Source organism: Microtus ochrogaster, linkage group LG10, assembly GCF_000317375.1.
Source record: "Microtus ochrogaster isolate Prairie Vole_2 linkage group LG10, MicOch1.0, whole genome shotgun sequence".
Lineage (NCBI taxonomy): Eukaryota > Metazoa > Chordata > Mammalia > Rodentia > Cricetidae > Microtus > Microtus ochrogaster.
Window position 1 is genome coordinate 7,352,409 of NC_022035.1, and position 26,921 is coordinate 7,379,329.

The 26,921-nt window shown below is 35.1% G+C and overlaps 1 protein-coding gene across 3 annotated transcripts in view; it reads left to right on the forward strand.

The window, feature by feature from the left end:
* Positions 1-26,921, forward strand: part of Phf14 (PHD finger protein 14) — a 115,262-nt gene that overhangs the window by 28,357 nt on the left and 59,984 nt on the right. For all 3 annotated transcript variants that reach the window (XM_005363720.2, XM_026787512.1, XM_013352446.2), the window contains 11 exons: positions 2,786-2,897; positions 3,743-3,880; positions 7,629-7,775; positions 9,296-9,566; positions 9,876-9,982; positions 11,176-11,271; positions 12,988-13,091; positions 14,958-15,089; positions 20,577-20,745; positions 25,828-25,878; positions 25,989-26,110. In XM_005363720.2, the coding sequence (XP_005363777.1) occupies positions 2,786-2,897; positions 3,743-3,880; positions 7,629-7,775; positions 9,296-9,566; positions 9,876-9,982; positions 11,176-11,271; positions 12,988-13,091; positions 14,958-15,089; positions 20,577-20,745; positions 25,828-25,878; positions 25,989-26,110 (1,449 nt within the window). The remainder of the gene's footprint in view (positions 1-2,785; positions 2,898-3,742; positions 3,881-7,628; positions 7,776-9,295; positions 9,567-9,875; positions 9,983-11,175; positions 11,272-12,987; positions 13,092-14,957; positions 15,090-20,576; positions 20,746-25,827; positions 25,879-25,988; positions 26,111-26,921) is intronic.

Here is a 26,921-nt window from a genome sequence, read left to right on the forward strand (position 1 = left end):
CCAGTGCCATTGTCCTTGGCTTCTCAGCAGCCCTCATTGTCCGCCATATTCAGAGAGTCCGGGTTTATCCCCTGCTTTTCGAGTCACAATTCAGCTGGCATTGGTGAGCTCTCTTAAATAGAAGATTTAGCAGATCAGTGGTAAAGAGCACTGCCTGCTCTTCCAAAGGACCTGAGTTCAGAACCACATGGTGACTCACAATCTCTTTAATGAGATCTGGTGCCCTCTTGAGGAAGAGACCTGGTCAGTCATCCTCATCAACTTAAAAGCATGAAACCCAATATGGACAAGTTCCACAGAACCGCAATGTAGCAGCTGCCTATGCATTCTTCAGCAGTGCCAGGAGATAAATTTCATTCATTCGTTCATTCAATCATATATAATCAATATAATCATATATAAAATATATAATCAATATAATCATATATAAAATATATTTATTTTCCTGCTTCCACTTTAAACAGAAGTTTATTTAACAAAGCAAAGCAAAATATATATACTCTAAAGTGAGACTGAGTGGCTCTTGTGGAAGAAAGAACAACCTGTGTCTGTGCTCCTTGCAGCCTCTGTAGGTTGTCCTCCTATGTGTTTGGAATGCAGGATGACTCTGAGTCGTTGGCCTTTTCTCTGTGCAGTAAGCATTATCATACAGTAGAAGTAAGAGAGCACTGGATTTCTTCAGCCTCATTGTTTTCCTCTACTAGACTTGCTGTATTTAAAGACATCAATCTTCTGAAAGCATGGTTTGCAACATGAGAAGAACAATTTGCTACCCATAGGAAACAGACATTTTTATTTTTCTTGTAGTAAATGTTCCTTGATGGAAGACAGTGAGCTACACGCTGCCCTAAGCACTTCACAGACATCTGCGTCCCAGATTGTCTATGTAATGCTCTGTACCTAGGAGAAACCTAGTCATTGGCTTTGGGATGAAGGAACGGAAGTAACATGCTGTAGATATTTTTAAAATATTTTTTAAATATGTGGTACTTCACAGAAAATGTACTTGAAAATTATTCCATCAGTGTAGTTTCTACTGTGACGTAAGAGTTTCTTCAAGGAGGTATATTGCTACTTAGAGTTGCCTGCCTATCAACAATATATGAATGTAATTGAATGCATTGCCGCTGTAGAATGACAGTTTGCCTCTGTCTTTCGGTGGTTTTGTGATACTTGTTTTCTGCTCCTTTTCCCAATCAACATCTGTCATCATAACTCTAAGCAAAATGGATGATAAAGTAATAAGAAAGATTTTCTTGTTGTTTTGATTTCCCAACTTCATTACATAAGTTCTAAAATATGTGAACAAAAAAGTGCTTGAAGGGCTGAATTGTCTTAATGATTTTCAGTGACTTTGCTGCATGTTTTAATAAGGACTCATGTTGATGTCCTCATGTGCATGCCTGGGCAGAATGATACATCTGTGTGCCAGTCACACAGAAATCTCCACTACTCCTGTGGCTTGTTCCGATGTATGCTAAGAAGGTCAGCATAAAGCAAGCAGCCAGCTGTTGGGTTCATCAGAGATAAACTCCTGTAGAGAACAGCCACATTTGATACATCACTAGAGCATGAAGAAACCTCACAGATTAAATTGAGAAAGCGGCTGCTTGTTGAGATGCTATCTTTATATTGAACTCCGCACAATGAATTTGGGAGATTGGATTAAAATGTTCTATTGAAAATAATCTCAGAACTATAGATAGATTCTTTTTTGCAAAAAATGATAAAAATGTTAAAGTTTTATAACTTTTCCATAATACCTCTATAGAGTGATTCTTAGTTGTTTAAAACACATTACATATTAAAATCAGAACTTTTAAAGATGAGATAAAGCAAAATTTGTTAATATATTCACAAAGTTTATAGAGACTTGCCATCTAACTTTTACTGTTTTTCTTACACAAACTATGCATATCTGCTATTTAAATTTCAGGCAGCTATTCAAAATTTTGACTGCAAGCAAACAGATAGATATGTAATCATGTAATAATAGCTAAGGGCAGTTTAAAGAAATCAAAACTAACTTATTTTTCTTTTTCAGTGTGCTAAAGTTGAACATTTTTTAAAAGTGTTAACAGCTTTGTGCAGAATTTATACTATGTAGTTGTAGGTGACGTTTGTAAACTTCAGGTCTTAGGTTATAAAGGGAACAGATGAGAAAAGTGAAAACATGGCACTCCTCCATTATTATCACTGTGCTTTGTACCTCTTCCCAGCCACCATTTTATCCTGAGATGAAAGTTAAACTTGCTGCCAAAACTGTCTAAAAATATATCCGTGGGGATATTTAGCAACTTTGTGGGAAAGGTAGCAGTAAAGAACAATTAATCTAATTATTGCAAAATAACTTTGTAGTCCTTAAATTAGAGTCCTTACTTCTAAAAGTGCTCACAGTAATGAATGTGAATATTTTTCCTGGAATATGAGGGCAATGTTTTGTTGTCCTTGAAAGCATTCTTATGCAAATATTTAAGAATACCAGGTAAGTCCAAAGTGCAGTGAGTTGTAAGAGCAGAGCAGCTATGGTTGCTGGACCTGCATTTTGACTAGACGGACTTCTGGAAGAGCACTGCTCATGGTACGCTTGCTTTCCACAATGGAGCATCACTCTATGGGTGTTCTGTGTTTTCCAGTTAAGAGTCTGAGATGAATTTTTTTTTAAACCATCTGATTGTTGAGTGCTTTCTGTAGTATTTTGAGGTGGAACATATTTTATGTTCATCTTCTATGTGAGAATTTCAGGAAAGCATTTGACAGCAGAATTGCATCTTTTCTCTTACAGATGGGTTCACATTGTTTGTGCCCTATATGTTCCTGGAGTAGCCTTTGGAGATATTGATAAGTTACGACCAGTAACACTAACAGAAATGAACTATTCTAAATATGGTGCCAAGGTAAGATCAACTTTATGATTAGGTGAAATTGAAAATTTTATTTGTTTCTTTACATAGCTTTTTAAAATAATTGTGAATTATTCCAGAGGTGTTTAATAGCAAGCACATTCCTTGAGGAACTCTTAGCACTAAGTCATTTATATTATTCAGTAATTTTGTTTTTGCTTTTGTATTTTTGAGGTAATATCTAACTGTAGCTTGGGTCAGCCTCAAACTTATAGTAGCCAGCCTGCCTCTTCCTCCTTAGTTCAAGGATCAGGTATGGTCATCATGTTTGAATCATTAGTTGATAGATGTTTCCTCAGAGGACTAATTTATTGATTTTTCCATATGGTATAACTTCAGATAACCTACGTTGTAAAAATGCATATTAATTGATACTGTTTCTATTCTCTGGGACCCAGAGAATACCTTGTTACACAGTTGGATTAAATAAATTTTATTTTAACTTTGAAATGAATTTTATTAAAATTAAGAAAAAGAATATAAAAACCACACTTTATTTAGAACAGGTGTCAGCCCATTATTACTTCAACATTTTTAATGTAACAAGAAAAATTACCAAATTGATTTTATCTCTTAGCATATGTAAAGCACTAAAAAGACTAAGTGCCTAGCAACTAAGTACTCTTATAATATTATCTCTTCTTATTACTACTCTATCAGTTTAGTTCAGGCTTATTAGAGTTGTGCAAAGAATTCTCTTTTTCATTAGAACTTGCTTGCCTACAGTTTTTTGGGTTTTTTTTTTTTTTGCATTGGTAATATTTAGTGGGTGCTTCATGAGAGGATAATTTTGCTTCAGAAATACTTTTGCTGTGAGAGTTTTCCTGTTACTTTCATAGGAGTGTAGCTTTTGTGAAGACACTCGCTTTGCTAGAACTGGAGTTTGCATTAGCTGTGATGCAGGGATGTGCAGAGCCTATTTTCATGTTACCTGTGCGCAGAAAGAAGGCCTGCTTTCCGAGGCGGCAGCAGAAGAGGTATGTTTATCTACCCCACAATTGCTATGTTCAAAGACTTCTCATGTCTGCTGTGCCCTGTAACAACTGGAAAGTATAAGGGAAACTAAATAATCTTCTCTAAAGTATTTGACCAGACCACTATATGGCACATATTTTATACAGGAATATGGCTTTTTTTTTTTTTTTTAAGGTAGCTCATTCTCTGAGTTTAGTTTTAGCTCTCTAGTATTTTCTCCAGACTTACTGACTTTAGATTAGGACCCTATACATCAACTTATTTTTATAACAATATAAAATATGTATTTATATGTTCTAAGCTTTGGAGGTTTCTAGAGATTACACACAACATAACAATGTGACCTTGTATTGAAATTGTTTTGAGAATCCTGCTTTTATGTTATGATATTAGAGTTGCAAAAAAAGCTGTGTTTCCTGTCCCTCTTAAACTCTGATCCCTGAACCTTAGGTACAGGAGTTGTGTTATGCATGTATCAGTTGGGGCTGGGTACTCTATGGTCACTTGTTCTCTGTATTTTTATTGGTTGTAGTTTTCTACAGTGACCTGTTGTTTGTTGCAGGGAGATGTATCTTTGATGAGGGGCAAGATCTCAACTTGGCTGTAGGTATAAATATTTATAATGTAGTTAGGATTATACAGGTTTAGTAAACTGGTGCTTTTAGGTTCTCTTCCAAGATCCATGACTTCACTGCCCCTGGTAGTTGTCTAGGTTTTTAATACCTGGCATGGTTCTCCTCTTGTTGAGTAGACGTTACATTCAGTTAGAGCAATGTTAGCAATCACTAAGGTATGCATACCATCATTGCACCCTTTGGGATAGCATACCCTGCTGTCCTTGTTTTAGTTTATAGGTGTTACAACTGGGTAGGTCTTTTGGTTGCTTTTCTCCTTTGGAAGCTTGCATGGTACTATCTTATATCATGAAAGCTAGTCCTCAGGAAGGAGGCTTTCAGGTCAGAACCAGCTTGAATTGTTTGGGTTCTGTGTCTGAAGTACAAGATACTGTCTCTTCAGCAATGGAAACATAGCTTCAACCTCTAGGAGATAATCGAGGGCAATTAAAATAGCCTGTGTTTTCAGAGTCTATTGGACTACCGTGACCAGTGCATTAAAATGTACCCTTTGGCTGATACCATAGTCCTTTGAGATATTAGTTATAAAAGGATAAAAGGGGAGTACCTGAATTTTGTTATTGACAGTGTCTGGCCTTCCTCATCTGTTTTGTACAGGATAAATATTGACAGAGGTCTTCTGTCATACCCAGTCCTGCAGTCATTCTGTCCCAAAGAAATACACAGAGGTCTACATTAATTATAAACTGGTTGGCCTAGGAGCTCAGGCTCCTTATTAATTAATTCTTGCGTCTTATATTAGCCCATTATTCTTATCTATTTTATCCACGTGGCTTGGTACTTTCATCAGTGAGGCATTCTCATCTAGCTTCCTCTGTATCTGGGTGACAACTACAGACTGAATCTTTCCTCTTCCCAGAATTCTCCTTCTTGCCCTACCTCTACTTCCTGCCTAGTCGCCCCGCCTATACTTCCTGCCTGGCTACAGGCCAATCAGCATTTTATTAAACAAGTACAAGAAACAAATCTTTACAGGGTAAAACCATTGTCCCACAGCACTCCCCCCCCCTTTTTTTCAAAATAAGAACTCTAAATTGAATCTCCGTTGTTTAGCTTTCTTTTTGACTATTATCTGTTCAACTTGTAACCAACACTGTAAACAAAGAAAAACATTCATAATCAATTTTTGGGGAATGCGGGTATAGTTTTCCAGGCTACTTCCTGCTGCTTGGGGGCTCTGATAATCTTAAAGCGACCTAAAGAAAATTTAGAATTACTGTCAAGTCCTGAGTGGAAAATTCTGTGAGGCTTAATCATATCAGCTTTCACTCTTGAAACTGTTCTGGATGTAGAACTCAGAGGAAACTAAGTTCTGAAACGTTGGATCATCTGGGCTATCCACTCCTATTGGAGAGTTCTCAAGGGGGTCTTCCTTGAACAACCTGATTTTTGTTATCCCAGAATGAGTCTACAGCTTCTCATTTCCTGTGGAAAACAAAAACAAAACCTCTTCTCCAAAGTAACATATCTTTTGACTTAAATTTTGAAGTCAAAGCATTTCAAAATGAGTATGCTGGATTAATCCAGCAACATTTATAATCAAATGTCTTTTAGCAGCTGTTGCTCCTTTCTCAACAGTCATACAATTCAAAGACACCACAATAACTCTCAAAATAATAATAATAATTCTCTGTGTATTTTCCATCTTTACATGGCTTTATTTTAAACTCTATTTCTTTTATTTTTATATTTAATATTAAATATATTAGTTTTTTGAGATTAGGTTTCTCTGTTTATCTTTGACTGTCCTGGTACTCACTCTGTAGACCAGGTTGTCCTTGAATTTACAGAGATCCTCCTGCCTCTGCCTCTCGAGTGCTGGGATTAAAGGTGTGTGCCATGACACTCAACTACTCTCTTTCTTTTTTAAGGACTTTATCCTTTTTCTTTTCTCTCTCAAGCCTACATACGTTTTTAAACACACTGTAAACCATTTAAATGTTTTCTTTGTCTTTGAATCTATCTTTGCTGTATATCTCTCCTTTTCTGACACAAGAGTCTTTAATTTGCTAAACCATGTGGCTAGGGTTAAAGCCGTGGCTTTGATGGCTGGATCCAGCCCATTTCTTAGCTTTCTAGCCTCATGGTGGAGGTACTGGTTGGAGCCATGTCTATTGCCACAACTCTATGGCGTTTCAAGGTCCCTGCCACCACCAAGAAGCATACTGTCGGCTATTCATAAAAACCGTTTAATTTTTTTTCTAGTGGATGATCTTAAAACAACTACAAGGTTTTAGCAGCTAATGCTGAGTCAGGAAATCTCTTTTAAATGAGACATGCTTGCCTCAAGCAAACAGAGCCCACGCAAGTAAAACCTGCTACAAAGAAACCATGCTTAACTCTTCTTTTGTGTGTAGAATTACTTCCCAAGCTCTCTCAGGTTTTATATGGATGCAGTTGTCCACATTGGTGCCATTTGTTGATAAGAGTTTTCTGTCATGCTCAGTCCTGCAGTTGTTCAGTCCCGAAGAACTACACAGAGGTCTACATTAATTATAAATTGGTTGACCTAGTAGATAAAATATATGTGTACATTGCCAGTGGGTTAGGAAGGTTTCACTTGCTTGTATTGACTTGTCTTTTACACACACACACACACACACACACACACACACACACACACACACACACATATGTATTCACTGTTGCTTTTTTTGTACATTTATGTAACTTTAATATTTGCTCATGATTCCTCCCTAAGGTTATTGAAACTTTGTGTATCACACAACAAATTTTATAGAAGTACACAAACATACCCAAATTTCAAAAGTTTTTTTTAGTCAGTATTTTGTAATACATATGGCCCTTTATTATTTTGCATTGCTGGAATCAAATCCAGGTCTTGCTCATGGTAAGCAGGTGTTGTATGGATAACCTATACTTCTAAGCACAGCGAAGGCCTTTAGAGAAAAACAAATATTGGTAATTTGAGGCTGATAGATAGCATTTCAAATGCAGTAAGTAATTTTTATCATGGTGTATGAAAATTACTTCCTCAATATTTTCTTGATATAACTACCACTAGCAGATTTGTCAAAAAATATTATTTGGTGATAGTTTGATTTTGAAATGACCCATTGGAATAAAAATTTTTAACTCTTTTTTTTTTTTTTAGGATATAGCAGATCCATTTTTTGCTTATTGTAAGCAACATGCAGATAGGTTAGACAGAAAGTGGAAAAGAAAAAACTACTTGGCTCTACAATCCTATTGTAAAATGTCTTTGCAAGAGAGAGAAAAACAACTGTCCCCTGAAGCACAGGTATGGAAATCACACCAAATCTTACAGTTTTCTTTTCAGATCTCATGTGCGTTTTCTATTGACATGTGATTGACACTGAAATCTAGCATATAAATGTAGTTTTAAAGTTTTACTTAAGCAGTGGTTTGTGATTAAACACGAGTAGAGTTTCTTTCTGAAGTTATATTTCATCATATCTATGGTGTAGTCATTTGTAAAGTACTATTTCCATGGTGAAAAATTTGGTTGAAGGCATTATGCAGAGGCGTCTAAGGTAGAGATCTCCATCAAATCCCTCCCTTCAGAGTACAGGAAATCCTGCAAAAGAGGAGGCAAGAAGATTGTAAGAGTCAGAGGGGGTGGAGGACACCAGGCGAACAAGGTGTATATGAGCTCAGAACCCTGAAGCAGCAAGCAAAGGGTCTGCATATGTATTATAGTTATTAGCTTAGTATCTTCATGGGACTCCTGACTCGGAGAATGAGTGTATTTCCACTTTTTCCGTGCTCTTGTTGGGATGTCATGTCCAACTTTGATATGAAAGTTTTTTCTTCATCTTCTTATATTTCATTTTGCCATGTTTGGTTGTTATCTCCTGAAAGCCTGTTCTTTTCTAATGAGAGGCAAAAAGTGAGTTGATCTAGAAGGGAAGGTAGGTGGGATAGAACTGAGGAGTGGAGGGAGGGGAAACTATTATCAGGGTGTATTGTATAGGAAAAGAATCTGTTTTTAATAAAAGAAAACAGTCTTTTTTTTTTTTTAAAGAATACAAGCTTCTAAGAGATTATAATAGAATAAGATAAAATAAAAACTAGCACACTGGAATAGGACAAAACAAACAGAAGGAAAAAATAACCCAAAAGAAGGCATAAGAAACAGATCCATTTGTTATCACACACAGGAATCTCAAAAAAGCTAAATTGGAAGCCACAAGCCACACTGTATATGTAAAGGACCTGTAGGGTGAAAAGGGAAATGAGAAAAAACAAAAACGTGTACGCACGTGTGTGTGTGTGTATGGTCATATAATTGGTTTTTTATATATGCATATATATAATATATATATAATTGAAATTAAAACATAATACAAAAACTTTGTTTAAATAAAGGGAAAGTTCTGACATGGTACTATGAGACAAGAGTCCTTTGAGTTTGTTTAACCTTGTCCATGTGCTGTTGGGCGTGCAGCCTATCCTTACAAGTGGTTTGTTTCCTCAGTGAGATTGCCTTGGGGGAAACTAGGTTTTCATTCACAGTGGTTATCAATTGGAGATTGCTTCTGGGTTAGGGATGCAGGCTCCTGTCCACTTCACCTTCAGCCCTAGGACCCCATCTGAAGGCAGCTGTTATGAGGTGTGGATCCATTTAGTACAACTCTGGACTTACGTGATACATCTTCAAGACCACTGATGAATCTCATTTGCCTTAATTGTAAGATTTAGTAAGATTTTAGTATTGTTATCTTCTCTAAGCATAAATGTTAAAGTTATGAGGAATATATTCCATTTTTTTTCTGTCAAACTTTCTGCATTTCTTTATAGGCAAGGATCAATGCCCGACTACAGCAGTATCGTGCCAAGGCAGAGTTGGCTCGATCTACCAGACCGCAAGCCTGGGTTCCAAGGGAAAAGTTACCCAGGCCACTCACGAGTAGTGCTTCGGCCATTCGTAAACTGATGCGAAAAGCAGAGCTGATGGGGATCAGTACAGATATCTTCCCAGTGGACAATTCAGATACCAGTTCTAGTGTGGACGGAAGGAGGAAACACAAGCAGCCAGCTCTCACTGCTGATTTTGTGAATTACTATTTTGGTCAGTATAGACACTGATGCACGCACAGTCTCCCTGAGAATAATTTATTAATGACAGAATTTGATATACTAATAATGTTTTAGAAAATCATTCTTATGTTGTATATGTCAGAGCCATGTTTATTTTCCTAAGTTGTAGCATTTTGTAAATTCCAGGCTCATGTTTTGTTTTCTTAAATATACTTAAAATGGTTTGAAAAATGTTAGTTTATCCAATTGACCATCTTTGTGGCTAGTTTGATTCTTTGTGTATGTTTTATATTAGCCTTTACTATATACTGAAGTAAAATTGGATATTTAATTTAAATAGAGAGAAATATGCGCATGATTCAAATTCAGGAAAATATGGCTGAACAAAAGAATATAAAGGATAAATTAGAAAATGAGCAAGAAAAGCTTCATGTAGAATATAATAAGGTACGTTGGCTACAAATACACAGTATTTAGTAGATTGTCTTTATAATTCTTTTGTTATTTTTTTGCATTTCTGTGTTTCAGTGTGAAATTCTATAGCTCTTAGGCTCTTTTCTGACCTTCATCATCATTTTCATTATTGTCATTCTCTTACTGAGCACTTTCTTACGCCAGGCACAGTTCTGATCTCTATACACATAGTAAGTCATTTAGTTCTCTCCTTGTCCTTAGTGTGAGTCATCATCATTATTGTTCCTATTTTTAGGGGTCGGAACTGAGGTCTGAGGAGGTGACGTGACTTGCACATGGCCTTATAGTCATCTGGTCTCAGAGGTGGTGGTTTGTTTCTTTAATTCTTAAGTGCACAAAGCATTATAGACCTTTTTTAAAATAGGATTAAAATTGTAAAACCCACTCTTAAATTAGTAGTCTTTCTTTTTTAAATTTTGTTTTCTTTTTACCTTTTTGTGAGACAGGATTTCTCTGTGTAGCCCTGGATATCCTGAAACTCACTCTGTAGTCCAACCCTTTAACTCACAAAGATTTGCCTGCCTCTGCCTCCAGAGTGCTGGGATTAAAGGCGTTTACCACCACCACCTGGCTAGAAGTCTTTTCTAAATTAGATGGTATTTTTGCTATAAATATTTTCTAATTTAAAATATTATTGTATCTCTTTGTTTAATAATATATAAATCAAGATATTGCTGAATTATTAGGTTCTAAGTTGCATGAATATTTAAACTGGTATGTAGTTATTGTTCAAAAAACACTTAAAGAGTTAAAACTAGTAGGAAGTAACATCTAGTAATCGCTAAAGATTGTGGGGAGTTAAAGCTAGAAGATCTGGAGATTTTAGGTAGTTATTTTGATCTCAGCCAAATGAACCTCTGAGTCTTAGTTTTCTCATGAGAAAAGTGATGGAGATATGAATGATAAAGCAAAGTATGTGTCAAATTATTATGTGCCAAACTATAAAGAAATATATTGATAGGTAATTATCATCATAAAAACACTAGAATAACAGAAAATGTTTGCCCTCTCTTGAGCATATCATCATATGCTAAATAATAATAATATATCTGTCTTTCAGTAGCTATCTGACTTGAATACATTCTATATGGAAAATAAATGTGAATATTCTTGTTTACGTATTTGTACATATAAAAACTTACTAATTTTACATACTCTTTTTGTAGCTCTGTGAATCTTTAGAAGAACTGCAAAATCTGAACGGGAAACTTCGAAGTGAAGGGCAAGGTATATGGGCCTTACTTGGCCGAATTACAGGGCAGGTTAGTTTCTTTTTAGGAGCTCACTTCAATTCTTGCCTTCTGTGTAATTGTCCAGAGTATCTATTTCTTACACAACAGCCACTTGGTTGAATAAATGATTCTGTTCGATCAGAGCCTAATTCCCTAAGGTAATGATTTCCTTCTGAAATACTTCCAGACTACTGGCAGCCACTGCCTGCTGAGAACCTGTAGCTTAATTTGGTTCTTTCATCAACTGTCTTGATGGCATTTTTTTCCCACTTGCTCAAATTGATTGACCTGTCATTTCTGATGAGCTAAGATATGAAAGCATGAGTTTTCTCTAGTATATTCTTTATTCAGTGGTTTTAGATTCTTGGCCATAATTTTTTCTTTTCCATTCTTATACCCTACTTATTTCTTCAGTTTATTTGTATTTAAAATTAAAAATTCAAACCACAGCCATGATTTTCATGTTAATTTGATTTTCATCTGAACAAGAGATACAGTTTTTGAAACTTAGATATTAAAGTGTGCTTTTTTTTATCTGTTGGTAACTATTAGTTGTCGTTATAGGACAAGCAAAAGGAAGGCCTTTTCTCCTTGAGCAATTGTAGCTTGTTAATATGCTTCATATTAAAATAAAAAACATAATAAAATGGAGGTTTTTGGATGTCCATTTATATATTGTGCAATAAATGATAAGATTTTTGTTTCAGATAATTTCAGTTATAAAGATAGGTGACAGAGACTCCCTGTTTATGGTTCTTATTCTGTTAAAGTAGTTTGTAAGACTTTTAATTGTATACATCTCAGACACCTGTAAAAATCAACTTCCAGAGATAGTCAATGTAGATCTAAGTAATGCATTTGAATTGTATAGTACCGTGTTGACTTTGAAGAAACTTCTTTTGTGGACAGATTGCATGTCAGTTGAACTACAAAGAATAATTCATTTTAAAAGGCAAAGAGGAAGAGTTGCCTTTGGACATATTAACTCTTGTTTATGTTAATAGGTAGTTAATAGATTTTAGAAGGTTATGGTATTTGGGGAGTGTAAGAGGTTACTTGCCAATCTAGCATTTGTTTTGGCTTGGTTTATATTTTTTCCATAAAAACCTCCTCTACAGCTTAAAATATTATCTACTATAAAAGACATTTTTATTTATTAAATAACTTCATAGAAGATTGCAAACTGCATTGTGTGACGGTGGCATGCACAGACCTAAAATTCACGTTTATCATTTTGTGATGCTTTTCCAGTTGGCCGAACAGATGTGGGCTCACTGGGCCACTAAGAAATGACTTTGATAGATGGTTGCTGTCTCTGAAGCCAGCATACTATAGATTAGTAGGGAGCCAAAGAGAATCTCATCTGCTATTTTACAGGGTTTGGTCCAATAAGATAATTTTTCTAATTAACCTATGGAACAGCAATATAGCTGGGAAGTTACAAAGAAACAACACTGATGTTTTTGCCCAAGTATACTGTGTTACACTGTTAAGCCTTCTCTACTGTGCCCCTCTTTTAGGGTTTTCAAGCTGAAGTAGTATAATTCTCATACTATTAAGTTTGTTTCTAGGAACTGATGAGATTGTGCAGTTAGAGTTTTCTTTCTCTTTGCTAATGTAGCTGGTAAAGCAGATTTACCTCTCTGAACCCGAGCTTATTTAGTTACATTTAGTAGCAAATAGGGGAAAATGCTTCTTTTACTTCATCTTTAAAGCAGCATCTACTGCCTTTGTTCATGTCAATAGAAGTTGAATGTACCAGCCATCTTACGAGCACCCAAGGAGAGAAAACCAAGTAAGAAAGAAGGAGGCACACACAAGACATCTGCTCTCCCTACAGTACTTTATAGGCAAGTAATAAAATCATAAAAGATAATATTGCTTATTTTTCAACTAATATGTACTAGTCAGAAGGTGCTTTACATATCTGAGACCGAATTATGGTCCATTTCAGAATTTCAGCTAAGTGTGTTTCTGGTTCATTTGATCAAAAATGCTTTGTAAGGTGGATAATACAAGAGATATTTATTGTTCTTCAGAAAGATAAATGATGTACTTAGGAACTGCGAATAAATTTTTGTATGTCCCATGGAAACAGAATTCTTTTTAAGAAATTAGAAAATACCCAGATGAAATAGTTCAGGTGCGGTGTTATACCTGTTATGTTAAATTTAATCTTTTAAATTTACTTATAATCAATAATTATGTAATTATTATGTTAATGAACATAATAAAAAAGTGAACATTTATATTTTACTTGAATATGTTGTAAAATTTTGATCTTGGTTTAGGTAGGGATGAATGATAGTGGATAAAGATGATGACTTTTATATTTTAATCTGTTTGTACTTTTTCTCTCCCTTATCAGTTGTAATAATTTCTTTTCCAGACATACTTTTCTCCTTTATTATTTTTTTACTCAGTATTTTAACAGTATTGATCATTGTGCTTTTTCATGACAATTCCATTTTCTATATCTAAATAAAGTCCTCATTTTTCTATATTTAAATAATAGATCACTTTTTTCTGTAATGTATTAATCACAATAAGTGAGAGTTTAGAAAATGTATTTATATCTATTTATGTGCTCTAAATACATATATTAATAATACGCCTATATATGCATATATACATGTGTGAATATATGTGAAATATGTAAAAGCACATTATTGTCTTAATTTTTAGTGTGAGCGTTAGTGTATCCCCAGAACTGTTTTCCCAAGTGTGGTAGGTTCTTTTGAAAATATTAGGCATAGCACTAGACTTCTGGGTTTTATGACTACAGTTACTTTTTGCTTTAGAATATGTTTAAACTGATTTTTGCTTAAGATCAGGTGCTTTATTTTTTGATTACTGTTGTTCATTTGTTTTATTATTACAGCTTTACATATGTGTTTTCTTGGAATATTGAAAACATCTGACATTATTATTCTTCAATTTGCTGTGCATTGCTGTTTTCCTTATGTTCTCAGACAACTTTTCCAACATTCTGTGTGTCCCCAATTTAAATATATGCTACATTTTCAAGCCATGGTGCTCATTTTCTTAGAAGTAAAATTTTGTTTTCCCACAAGAAATGTTAACTAAAATTCATATCACTTGTGATATTATCACTAATAATTAGTATTTTACTTTTAATTCAAGGTCTGGTGTTTGTGAAAAGAGAAAATGTAGCTTATTTATATGTTTAATGCTGTGTGAATGGTCTGCAGTTAATAGTAAAAAAGTTTGCGAAATAATTGTTTTGACCTTCAGGGTAGTTTTCAAAATTAGAATATTGTTTTTCAAATTTTTGTGTTTTTCATAGTTTATGTTTCTAAAGAAAAATTGAACTAATAACATAAATTTTAAATAATAATTAAAAGGCTATATTGAGAATCTTTAAGTATTCCCATTCTTTAATGAGTTTAGCATTAGAAAACTTTAAGCGTATGTTAGAACTAAGCTATTTTTAACATACTGTATTTAGCTCTAACAGTTACTGGTGTTGTTAAAACAGTGGGTGCTATGGAAAAACATGAGTTGATTGCTGGGTCCTTGCAGCATATACCAATTGTTCCTGCATGAGGTCAGGGCCAGCCTAGTCCATTTAGCAAAATTCAGTCTCTAAGGACCAGAAATGACATTAACAGAAGACGGTTGAACGCAGAGCTGCTATACTGAAACTGTTTCCCTATGGATATCAGTGTAATTCTTATTTGCTGCTTTTATTGAAGTTGTGGAATTTGTAAGAAGAACCATGATCAGCACCTTCTTTTACTGTGTGACACCTGTAAGCTGCATTACCACCTTGGGTGCCTTGATCCTCCCCTTACACGGATGCCAAGAAAGACCAAAAACAGTTACTGGTGAGTGAAACAGACTGCGTGTGGTTGGAATTGGTTTTCTATATCACTGATTCATAGTAAAGTATTTTTCATACTTTTGAATAGAATATTTATGTCTTTCTATTACTTGAATAATTTTTATAGAAATTAAATTTTTAATCTTAGCAATGTGTTCTTTCTTACATAAGGCACCAGGGATTTTTCTTTTTTTTTTTATGATTTGGTATTTCTCAAATTCATTAATTTTATTTTGAAGTTAAACAAGTTTTAAGTTTCATCAGCTATTCTTTGAAAATCCAGACACTTTGAAAACTTTTTTTTTTTAAAGACAGAATCTCATTTTCCAGTCCAGTATTGAAGTCATACATAGCTGGAGATAGCCATCGATTTCCTAGCCTCCTGCTTTTCCCTCCTGAGTTCTGGGATTGTAGACCTGGGTCAACTTGCTGTTTATGTGGTATAAGGGATTAAACCCAGGGCTCTTGTGTGCTTAGCACTCTACCAACTTAACTGCATCCCACCATGACTACCATTTCTTAATTATCTTTTACCGACTTAGTCATGTTGGATCACTACAGATATTTTATTGACTTTTTTTTTTCTGTGATGTAACACCCTGACGAAAACAACTTAAGATTGAGAGAGGTCATATTTGCTCACAGTTCGAGGTACAGGCCCTCACGGCTGTGTTTGTAATATGAGCAGCGGGGCTGTGTCCCGCCACCCGGCTAGCTTTATACCTGAAATAATTACACGGAAACTGTATTCTTTTAAACACTGCCTGGCCCATTAGTTCCAGCCTCTTATTGGCTAGCTCTTACATATTGATCTAACCCATTTCTAATAATCTGTGTAGCCCATGAGCTGGCTTACCAGGGAAGATCTTAACCTGCGTCTGTCTGGAGTGGGAGAATCATTGCGACTCCTTGACTCAGCTTCTTTCTCCCAGCATTCTGTTCTGTTTACTCTGCCTCCCTAATTTTCCGTCTGATTAAAGGGCTAAGGCAGTTTCTTTATTTAACCAATGAAATCAACACAAAACAGAAGACTCCCACATCACGGCTGTGATGTCAAGGCAGAAAGAGCTTTGTCTCATGCCTAGGTAGTGGTCACGCAGTAAGATGGGGTTTTCTATGTCACTTAACATAATCCAGATGGTGCCCCAGAGGTGTATCTTTAGAATCCCCCAGGTGATTATAGATTCCGTCAAGTTGACTGTTAACAGTAACCATTCCAGATGTAGATAATGAATTTTATCCTAGGTTTATTGTAAAGAGGAGACAGATGCTCAGATTTTAATAGACTGATTGTTGCAGTATTTCAGGAAGGGGAATGCAAGAAAGGAAAAAACTATAAAGTGAATATGAATATTATTTTTACGCAGATGTAATTGTTCTGTGTAGGAAGGCTGCTTTTTTGTTCCCGGGCACCGAGACCCCAAATAATCACACAGAAGCTATATTAATTAAAACATTGCTTGGCCTATTAGCTCAGGCTTCTTGTTAACTAACTCTTACATCTTAAGTTAACCCATTCCTTACCATGAGGCTCCTGGTTTACCAGTAAGGTTCTAGGGCATCTATCTCCTTAGGCATCTCCTTGACTCTGCCTACTCTCTCTGTACATCTCCATTTGGATTTTCTGCCTGGCTTTATCCTGTTAAGTTATTGGCCAAAAGCAGCTTCTTTATTAACCAATGGCAATAAAACAAATTCACAGCATATACAGAGGGGAATCCCACATCATTTCTAGTTTTAGAAAAGAAAAGGACCTGAATCCTGGCATTGCAATCTATTAAAAGGCTCTGGCTTTAGGAGCCAGAGAGATAACTTAGTGGCCTACAGTGCTTATTGTACCTGTTTGGGAACCTGTGTTTGGATCCCTACGGTCAGAATAAGAAGCGCTGTGTGGTTTCAGTGTGCGTAATTTTAGCCCTTGGAAGCAAAAACATGAGACTCCTGGAAAACATCCTGTCTAGCTGTACTTATGAGTTCCAGGTTGAATGAGAGAACCTGTCTCAACAAATAAAGTGGATCTGGGGCAGGGGAGCACATGAGCAGAATGTATTGTATGAAAATTTTTTTTACAACAACAACAAAAAAATAAAATGGAAAATGATGGAGGAAGACACAAGGTATCTGCCTTCCTCTGGCCTTCACCTACACACAAACAATATGCACATAAACACATACAGTTTAGATGTACGCATATGTGGGAAAAAGTGGTTTTTGTGAGTTGTATATTTTACTTCTCTTCTGTGCATTCCAGTCTTTTATTCTGCATTTTTCAGAGATCTGGTCACAACTTTCATGAACTTCTAACTCTCTTCTTTTCAGGGTATATGACCCTTCCTCTTAACTGGCATAGGCATGCATCTTTTTGTATTCTATCTTACCCAGAAATAACCTTTGGTGATTATTTGAGGATTTTTTTTTCCAAGCAGGGTTTCTCTGTATACACCTGGCAGTCTTGGAACTCACTCTGTAGACCAGGATGGCTTTGAACTCAGGCCTGTCTCTGCCTCCTGAGTGCTGGGATTAAAGATGTGTGCTACCATGCCAAACTTGAAGAATATTTTTTTAAAAGATGATTTGATAGTGGTGCTGGACAGAAGGTGTAGCAAATTGAAAAGGTTATATTGGTATTTAAACATGAAAGTGAATGTTGTTCTTTTGCATAATTCCTCACATGAAGTTTTGTTGTTTAGTGTTCAAACTCCATTTTATTTAATAGTTTTAAAAAATAATTTTCTTTTATTTTTGAAAGTATAATATAATTACATCATCTCTTCCTTTTTTCTCATTCCAAACACTACTCTTGCTTCTTGGGCGTGGCGGCTTTCAGGTCAGCTCCAGCTTGGGAGCCTCTGAGCCCTATGTCTGCAGTGCTTAGTGTCTTCAGCAATAGGGATTTACCTTCCACCTCCAGGGCAACTGAGGGCAATAACAATAACCCATATGTTTTGGAAGTCTCTTGGACAACCTTGGACTACAAATCAAAAGAGGGCTTCCCATTCCTGTTGTTGGGGTTTTTCCTAAGTGGTTTTGGATCTTTGAGGGGGCAGTGTCAGCTAATAGTTTTGATTACTTCAATTATTTTAAGATTGTTTTTTTTGCACAGGAATTACAAACTGTAGGGCCTATCTCTGATAGAATATATGTATTAAGTAAATATATAGATGATAAGATGAGTTTGTTTAATATGCTTGTGTATCATAGTATTGCCATAGATTATTAAATGAATTCGTATACATGCCTTTGACATTCCAGGATAATCATGACATTCCAAATGTTCTGTGATCTCATTGAATTGGATATGCTGTGACTTTTATACTAGACTGTTATGTCGATATCTTAAAGCGTGTTTGAAGGTGTAGAATGCAGTGTTTAATATATTGTCACAAGGAAAAACTGTCCATCTGTGTTAGGTGTATATGGCATGACTCATGGCAACTCCTTAAAATTGGAATATATGTTCTGTATTGTCAGCAACAAAATTTTTATGCCATTTTGAGATTTTTGATGTTTTGGGGTTTCACAACATGACATTTTTTTTGTCTGAATCTTCTAGAACAAATTAATTTGTCACAGTTTTTAGTGGGTTTGAGAATGAGCATAACAGAATGTTGTAATGATGAGTAGTCGTTACAGAAACAGAAATAAAATGACCTGTTTTCATTTACAAACCTGGTTACACACTTTTGTACCTGTTTTCATATTATAGGGACGTATGTATTTTACAGTTAATATGGGTGACAGGGGAAAGGCTCAGTTTCTACAGTGCTTACTGTGCAAGTCTGATGACCTGAGTTTAATATTCCTAAGCCATATGAGCCAGATTTGATGTTGGTGAATGATTGAAATCTCAATACTGCTTAGGCAGAGACTGTAAATCTTCAGAGCTTGCTGGTCACACTGTGTATCCTAATCAGTAAGCTGAAAGCCAATAGGAGACCTAAGGATCAACCCTCAGGTTGTCCTCTGCTCTCCATGAGTACAGGTGTACTGTGTGTATACTTGTGAGCGCTAGCACATGTGTGTGCACGCACATACACACACAGGGTTGGAATGCTTGAGAAACTTTGACATTTCAATGATCAATTTGTTATTAGTTTGTATAATTTAGAGATATAAAATAGAAAAATTGATCCATTTGAGACATAATTTGATATTGTTTGTAGACTTATTTACTTAAATGGCTGTGGTATATTATTATTAAAAACAAAAACAAAACCTTAGCATTTCATAGTTTTTTAAATTTTATTTTCCTCTTAGAATATATCCACTATTTAAATTCTGGAGTCATGTAAGGTATTTATATAGTACCATTATCAGTTATTGATGTTTTTATTTAGAGAAGTATAAAAGCACTTTAGTTTATTATTGATTTGTTAGTCTATAAAACATCTTTAGTTGCCTAGCAACATAACACATAAAATTTTTCTAAGTAATGCATTACAGAATAACGCTTTGTTTTTCTCACTGGTTATTTTGCATTGTAGCAGTTAATATGATTGTATCAGCAAAACAAACGGTACTTTGTATTTATGTTGTAGAGCCGAGAATTTAAATATTTCAGTTTTGAAAGCAAATATAAGCTTTATAGTAAATCTGTAGTATTGGTATATCAAAAATACAAATTTTGATGGAGAGCTAATTAAGTGATAAGTAATGTTTAGAGATGCTTGAAATTTTAAGTTACATTCAAAGGTACAAACACAAACACATAAATATCATATATCACAAATCAAACTTTTGGAAATATACTTTTTTATTCTTTTACTTTTAATAGATGGTGGTATTGTGTTGTGTTTGTTTTGTTTATTTGTTTTTTTCAAGGCAGGGTTTGTCTGTTACAGCCCTGACTGTCCCAGAACTCTGTAGATCAGGATGGCTTCGAACATTCAGAGATCCTCCTGCCTCTGTTTCTCAAGTGCTGGGATCAAAGGTGTGCACCACTATGCCCAGCTTGGTTGTAATGTTTTAATGGGCACATATATGTGGCAGAATAAATATTTCAAGGTCTTCAGTGACAATGCAGTTTTTACTTGATCTACCAAGTAAAATGCCTACTCTCCACCAAACTTAACAAATCTCATTTTTTTCCCCCACAATGGTATATTCAGCATACTGTGTCAGTAAATACAATGAAAAGGAATGGTAAAGGAATATAAGAATAAAAGTCTATAAAAGATTTTTTAGTATATGTCACATAAAAAAGGTCATCATTTCCAACGAGAAGATGCCTTCTTAGTCACTGATCTATGAGTTATTTGGTTCACAATAGCATTGTTCCGTTTGTTTTTGTAATATATGGATACATTGAATTGTTTCCTATAATATACTCCTGGTAGTCATTTTCGCAGGGGTAGAGGTGTGTTTCTGTGTGTTGTCGTTATCATACTACCTGTGTGTATTTGTATACGAATTCTTTTTGTATTTATAGAATTTGTTGCTAAAATCAGAAGATAATAAATATATTACCTCATTTTAACAAAAATTTGTTCAGGCAGTGCTCAGAGTGTGACCAGGCAGGGAGCAGTGACATGGAAGCAGACATGGCCATGGAAACCTTGCCAGACGGAACCAAACGATCAAGGAGACAGATTAAGGAGCCAGTGAAATTTGTTCCACAGGACGTGCCTCCAGAACCCAAGAAGATCCCTATAAGAAACACGGTATTTATTCTTCCTTTATTGGTCTTAGTGACATTCTGATGCAAAATTTACAAAGATAAAGGATTTATAGCATAAACATACTCTCAGAAGTCAAACAGGTGTCCATATTATGCTTGTTTGTTTCTAAGAAATCAGTATTCAGTAGCATATTGTATTTAGCTAAGAATCTAGTTTGTGGGTTCAGGTAAAAGCTTACTAGCGAGTACCAGTATATCTAACATTCCACTTAAAAGTAGGACATTACTGAAGCCTTAGACTCCTATGCCTGCCTCAGCGGTGTCATAGGTATAACAGATTACCTTTCTTCGCAGCTTTGGATCTCTCATCCCTAATCTTTGCCATTATATTTCAAACCTGTGTAGTCATGAACAGTACTTAATTTAGTCTGCCAAGTTGGGGATTTTGTGTGAATGGAGAAATCAAACTTTTTCCTTCTATAGCATTATTTTTGTTTTAGCTAATTCTGTAAATGTCCCTTGCAGTATGGTATTGAGCATTTAAAGAAGGTATAGATTTGCTGAGTTGCAGACTGTTTGAAAGTTGTTAAATTTCATTCCTGGCACTCATGAGATGGAAAGAAAGGAAAGGACTGAACCACAACACAACACAACACACACACACACACGCACACACACACACACACACACTATAAAGACAAAGCAAAAATGTAGGTCTTCCAGGAAGTTGGAGGCCAACCTGGTCTACAGAATGAGTTCCAGGATATCCAAGGCTACACAGAAACTCTCTCAAAAAACCAACCAGCCAACCAATAAACAAACAAATAACTTTTCAAATAATAATAAAATAAGTCTTGTTATATGGTTTTTTTTTTTAGTGGAATTTTTGAGGCAACTTAACTTTAAAATAGTAAAGGCTCTTTGAAACAAATTTAAATTAAAACAAAAATTAAACAGTCCTTAAAATATAACAATACAAATAAGAGCACTAAATCTAAAAGTATATATCTCCCTCAAGGATACAATTTTTAGTTTTTGAAAAAGGTATGTCTTGGCTCAAGAGAAAAAAGTAAAAGATATCTCCCCTAGAAGTCATAAGTGCAGGTCAGCCCTTATGGGTCTGTAGAGAAAATGTATATCACTGATGTAAATATAAAAAACACACAGAACTCTTACTTAAAACAGTTGCATGTTGAAAGAGATCCTCAATCCACCTAGTAATAATAAACAGAAATGCTTTATTAACAAATTCTTTAAATTTTGACCTCAGAGTATTTGCAGTTAGCTGGAAGAATTGGCAAAAGAGTTATATATTCATTCCTTGAAAATTAAATATTATAGACTAAAACCATATAAACAGATGCCCAAAGTCATTAGCACTGATTCACATGATTGTGCATATTTTTTCATGCATCTGTTTGGAGAGTAGTAAAGCAGTGGGCACAACTATGAAAGCATGAGAACACTATCTATTCTAGCACAAATACAAACGTGAGAAGCACAGAAGGAATCGAGTCTAGGCAGTCTGAATTAATTTCTCATGTCCTCTTTTGTGTTCTGCATGAACATTCAGTGGAAATACAAATGATACTGTTCTTATACATTTGGTTATTGTGTCACTTACTTAATAAGTGAGATATTGCTCTCTCTATTTCATTTTCCAGGTTTTTTGTTGTTGTTGTTGTTTTGTTCTTTTTCCTTTTCTTTGATACAGGCTCTCTCTAAGTAGCATTGGCTGTCCTGTGTGACATAGTTCTAAAATGACATTTCTGTTTATATTCCTTTTTCCCTTTCATTGAAAATAGAGTTTTTCTTACATATCCTGATTATTGGTCAAGTACTTGCCTAGCATGTTCAAGTCTCTACCTCAAACATCGACAAAGAAAATGCACCACGTTCTTGCCCATATCTGTTGAGATTCTTTTTCAATGGAAGGTCCTTCTTCCCAAATGACTGGTTTGTGTCCAGTTGATATAAAACTAGTCAGTCAGCACAGTAACTCAACCAAGTTAAGCTATTCAACTAACTAACTAATTAACCTAACTCAGCTTTGCTCACATGCTTCATTACATCCCTTCCTTACCAGTGTTGAACTTGTGGGTTTTATGCTTGTTGAAATGCCACAAAATCTGTTTTTAAAAATTGTTTTAACATTTTTCTTATAGCAGTTTTTAAATGCTAGTTTGATCATAGAAAAGGTATTAAAATATGACATATTTGAGAAGAGAAGAGTCTTGTTAATTAAACTTTAGTTGAAACTTTAGAAGATCTGTATATTATGTGTGAATCTATTTTCATATTTGTCCTTAATTTTTTCCCGTAATTATCGTGGTAGTCTCTAGTTTGATACTTGTAGACTCATGGACTCACATGCTGGGAATGATCCTATTCTCCTTCCTACTCTTTCTGTTTCATGGACGATGCTGTGAATTCACGGTAAAGGCAGCGTGGTAGCACTTCCTTCCAAGGCCTATATCACATAGATGTTTTCTTTGCATTGTTTTTATGTGGAAAGTATCTTCGTCCTTTTAGGCAAAGAAATTGCTTTTGAAACAAATAAATGAGAGTGTTCTCATGCCTTTTGAAGTTACTTTAAAAATGATATTTGTACTTTTGGGCGTGTTTTCTAATAACTTTAATGTAGCTTGAAAGCTTTCTGATTTTGTTTTTCATTTCTCTATGCTCTGTGCATCTGGTGCCCGAGGGCGCTGAGACCTGTCCTTTCCTAGTCTTTCTTCACACGGGCTTCAGCTTTACTTCCTTTGAAGTCCTGTGACCTTTATTTCCCATGACTCGTAAAATTTTGCATTTAAATAATGAATTTTTAAACACAGTGAATACAGCAGTCACAGTACATTTTCACAGTCTTGACTGATCCTAGTGTTTTCCAGAGAACACTGCTTCTTTTGCATCATTATTTTGGTGAGGGGAATCAGCAAATTTAATGTTTATTCTTCACATGTGATTTATTAAACAAAGGGGCAGTACATAGTATTCATTTGTTTTATTAGTTAAAAAAATTTAAACTAACATAAAAAGTAATGGATTTATTGCATTTTATATGTATGATTGTTCTATTTGCCCTGCCAGTGGTAGGGTTTAATTGAGAAAGAATGACATATCCCAGAGTCTACTGATGTTTTTGCTAGTTTTACTCAAGTACAAATTAGCCTCTTTATAATGTTAAGACTGCAGTGTTGAGAATTTGAGTAATGTTTTTGGTGAATATCTTTAAACATTAGTTTAGGAAAACAGTCTACTAAAATGATTAAAAATGAAAACTAGATTATGGTATTCAGGATCATTCAAATAGTTTTGGTGTCTGTTTTATCTCATTTTACTAAGTAAATATACTGTGGACAGGACCAAGAGCCAGGTGATCTAACTGGCTGAGAAAATCATTCAAAGCTAGATGAATTATAGTTACTTGGCTACCCCTCCCCCCACAATAAGTGTTATGAAAACTTTTGAGCATTGTGTACAGACGTTTGTGGAATTTAGATGAGTAATTTAAATATTTTCTCTTTAATAGACTTTACCATTCTGAAAACTTACTGAAATGGCCTATATATGAAAGTTGTGATAATTAAATGAGTACCACAAAAGTGAAAAATAGTTGAAACACAAAAATGTTGTGTTTTTATTACGTATATTGTAGTACAATCATTTATTAGTTTTAAATGACCCATTTATTATTTATTTTATTCAAACAAAATTTCTCAGTCTTTGGGTGGAATAAACATTGTATTGCGTTTAGTTGGGTATAGAAAGGTGAACAGAACATGGTCCTTTCAAGTTTGAAGTTGAGTAGTAACTGTTGTAGAAAGAAAGGGAATGCATGCAAAGAGGTGATCATAAACTGTAAAGGCCGGCGACGTCACTGTCAACACTTAGAGCTTTTTTGTAACAATGGCCTTAAAGTTAACATGTATAACTTCATATAGCTGGTAAAAGGAAGACTCTAATTCAGTGTGCTGAAATGAGCCTACAAATTCTGCATTTTATTCAGGTGCCTGTGGGACATTAGTATGTATGGTCAGTGGGTGATTGTTTGAGGAGCAAGACGCTGCCTATTTAAAAGAAGGAAAACCTTATTTAATAGGGCCTGCATCTGAAGCTCTTTCCTGGATAGAATATTATCTTTTCTTAAATTATTCAATAATGTATTTAAAAGAGACCAGCAGGCAACACAAATGGCTCCATAGCTTGTCTTGAATGACTTCAATTGGCTTTTGGTTACTGGTGGGAAGTTAGACAATATGAGATTGTACAGTGGTGCTAATTAGCAAGGGACTAGATATTCTGAAAACTGAAGGTTAAAACAGCACTGATGCATTTAGATAATTGATGCATATTGTAATATGCACTGATGCATATTAGAAGAGAGTTATATTCAGAATTATTTGGTACCTATCTAACATTGAAATAAATGTTTTTTAAATCTCAACTGTGTAGTACAATCTAGGTGGCACCCCTGTCTCATCTCCTCTAGTAGCCCACAGGTGGGCATTTTCAGTCTTCAGAGGCAGTGCTTTGTAGGATGGAGAGTCCAACCAGACTGGCTGCAGATAGGCTTCTATTACTTTTAAACATGGGAATGCTTTCTTTCAAATGGATGAATACAGTCCAAAATAAAGAATATAAATGTTTTGCTAAATCCTTTTAGTCTTATTTTAACTGATAGTTGGGAACTGTGAAGTTTTTGCTTTCCACCTTTTTTATGACGACTTGGGGAATTTTTTTATTGTACAAACATGAATCGTAGACACGTATGTGGGAAAATAATAGATATGATATTATTCCAGTTTCAATGTTTTAGTTGTAGAAGTGATTTGTGACAAGATATGAAAAATTAAATGTTCCCAGTAAATCATAGATATAAGTATGAAATGTTGAAGAAAACCCTTTAGAATAGTTTTGGAAAATCAGTTTTTTTTCCTATGAAATATTTGTGTATTTTTTAAAAAGTTATAATTAATGACACAATTTTACCAACAAGCAGTTGAGTAATCTAACAATTAGAAACACCAGTTTTCGAACTATAACCTAAGCCATAAAACTTAACGAGAATATTTATGTTTATCATGATTTAAACCTTAAATATCTTTATGGGTTTTCTTTCCAGAGAACCAGAGGACGAAAGCGAAGCTTTGTTCCAGAGGAAGAAAAACATGAGGTTCGAATGAGTTAGTTCTCTTTACTTGTCTGAACATGAGGACACTGTCTTGCTTTGGGTGTTTTCCGTTTTCATCCTACTCAAGAGTGTTTTTGGTTTTCTCATGGCAGGAAAGAGTTCCTAGAGAAAGAAGGCAGAGGCAGTCTGTGTTGCAAAAGAAGCCCAAGGCTGAAGACCTAAGAACTGAATGTGCAACCTGCAAAGGGACTGGAGATAATGAGAATCTCGTCAGGTAAATCGAACACTGAGATTTTGTCTTTAGGGGCTAACGTCAAATGTCCATCATCTTTTAAAAATACCAGATACAGTACAAAATCATTACCAAACAAGTCCTTTATAAAATATTGCCTAGTGACAGTGGTGCTTCAGAAATAGATTGTATAAACTTTATTTATTTGCTATACATGCTTATGCTCCAGACTTAGATATAAATCAGATTGACAATATGAATTTTGAGCAAGAGAATTCCTTTTCTCTTGAGAATAAGTTGGTAATGCTTTATATAAAGAAGCTGCAAAAGTGTTTGATGTGACTAAGATGATTATTTTATCTCATCAGATCGGAGAGTTTCTAAAGTCTCTTAGTGTGTCATAAAAGTTGAAGTTTTCTCACATTGGTTATTACAGACTTTGATTGGCAACAACTTAATTAGCAGTTCCTTATTGCTTTCCAAAATAAATGTGTTAAATGCTTCTCTGTTATGAAATAAAGAAAGGTGAAAAGATGGCCTAGATAGACTTGATTTTTTTGTTTGATTTTCTTCTTTGTTTATTTTGTTTTATACTTTTGAAAATTTTCAAGTAGAACGTGATGCCTCCCAGGAACCCCGGCTGGTGCTGCTCAGTGGCCACTCAGGGTTCAGAGACTTCCCGTGTTAGCCATTTGCATCCTTGGCTAAAAGAATGAACTACCAAAGTGCTGAGTGTGGTGGTGGTGCTGGGTAGAAAGCAAAAGGTGCTCATTCAGAGTTATTAGTTCTTCAAAGGACAGCGATGCAAAGGGCCACACAGTGTGGACGGGAGAGTTTTCAGAGTTCCTTCAGA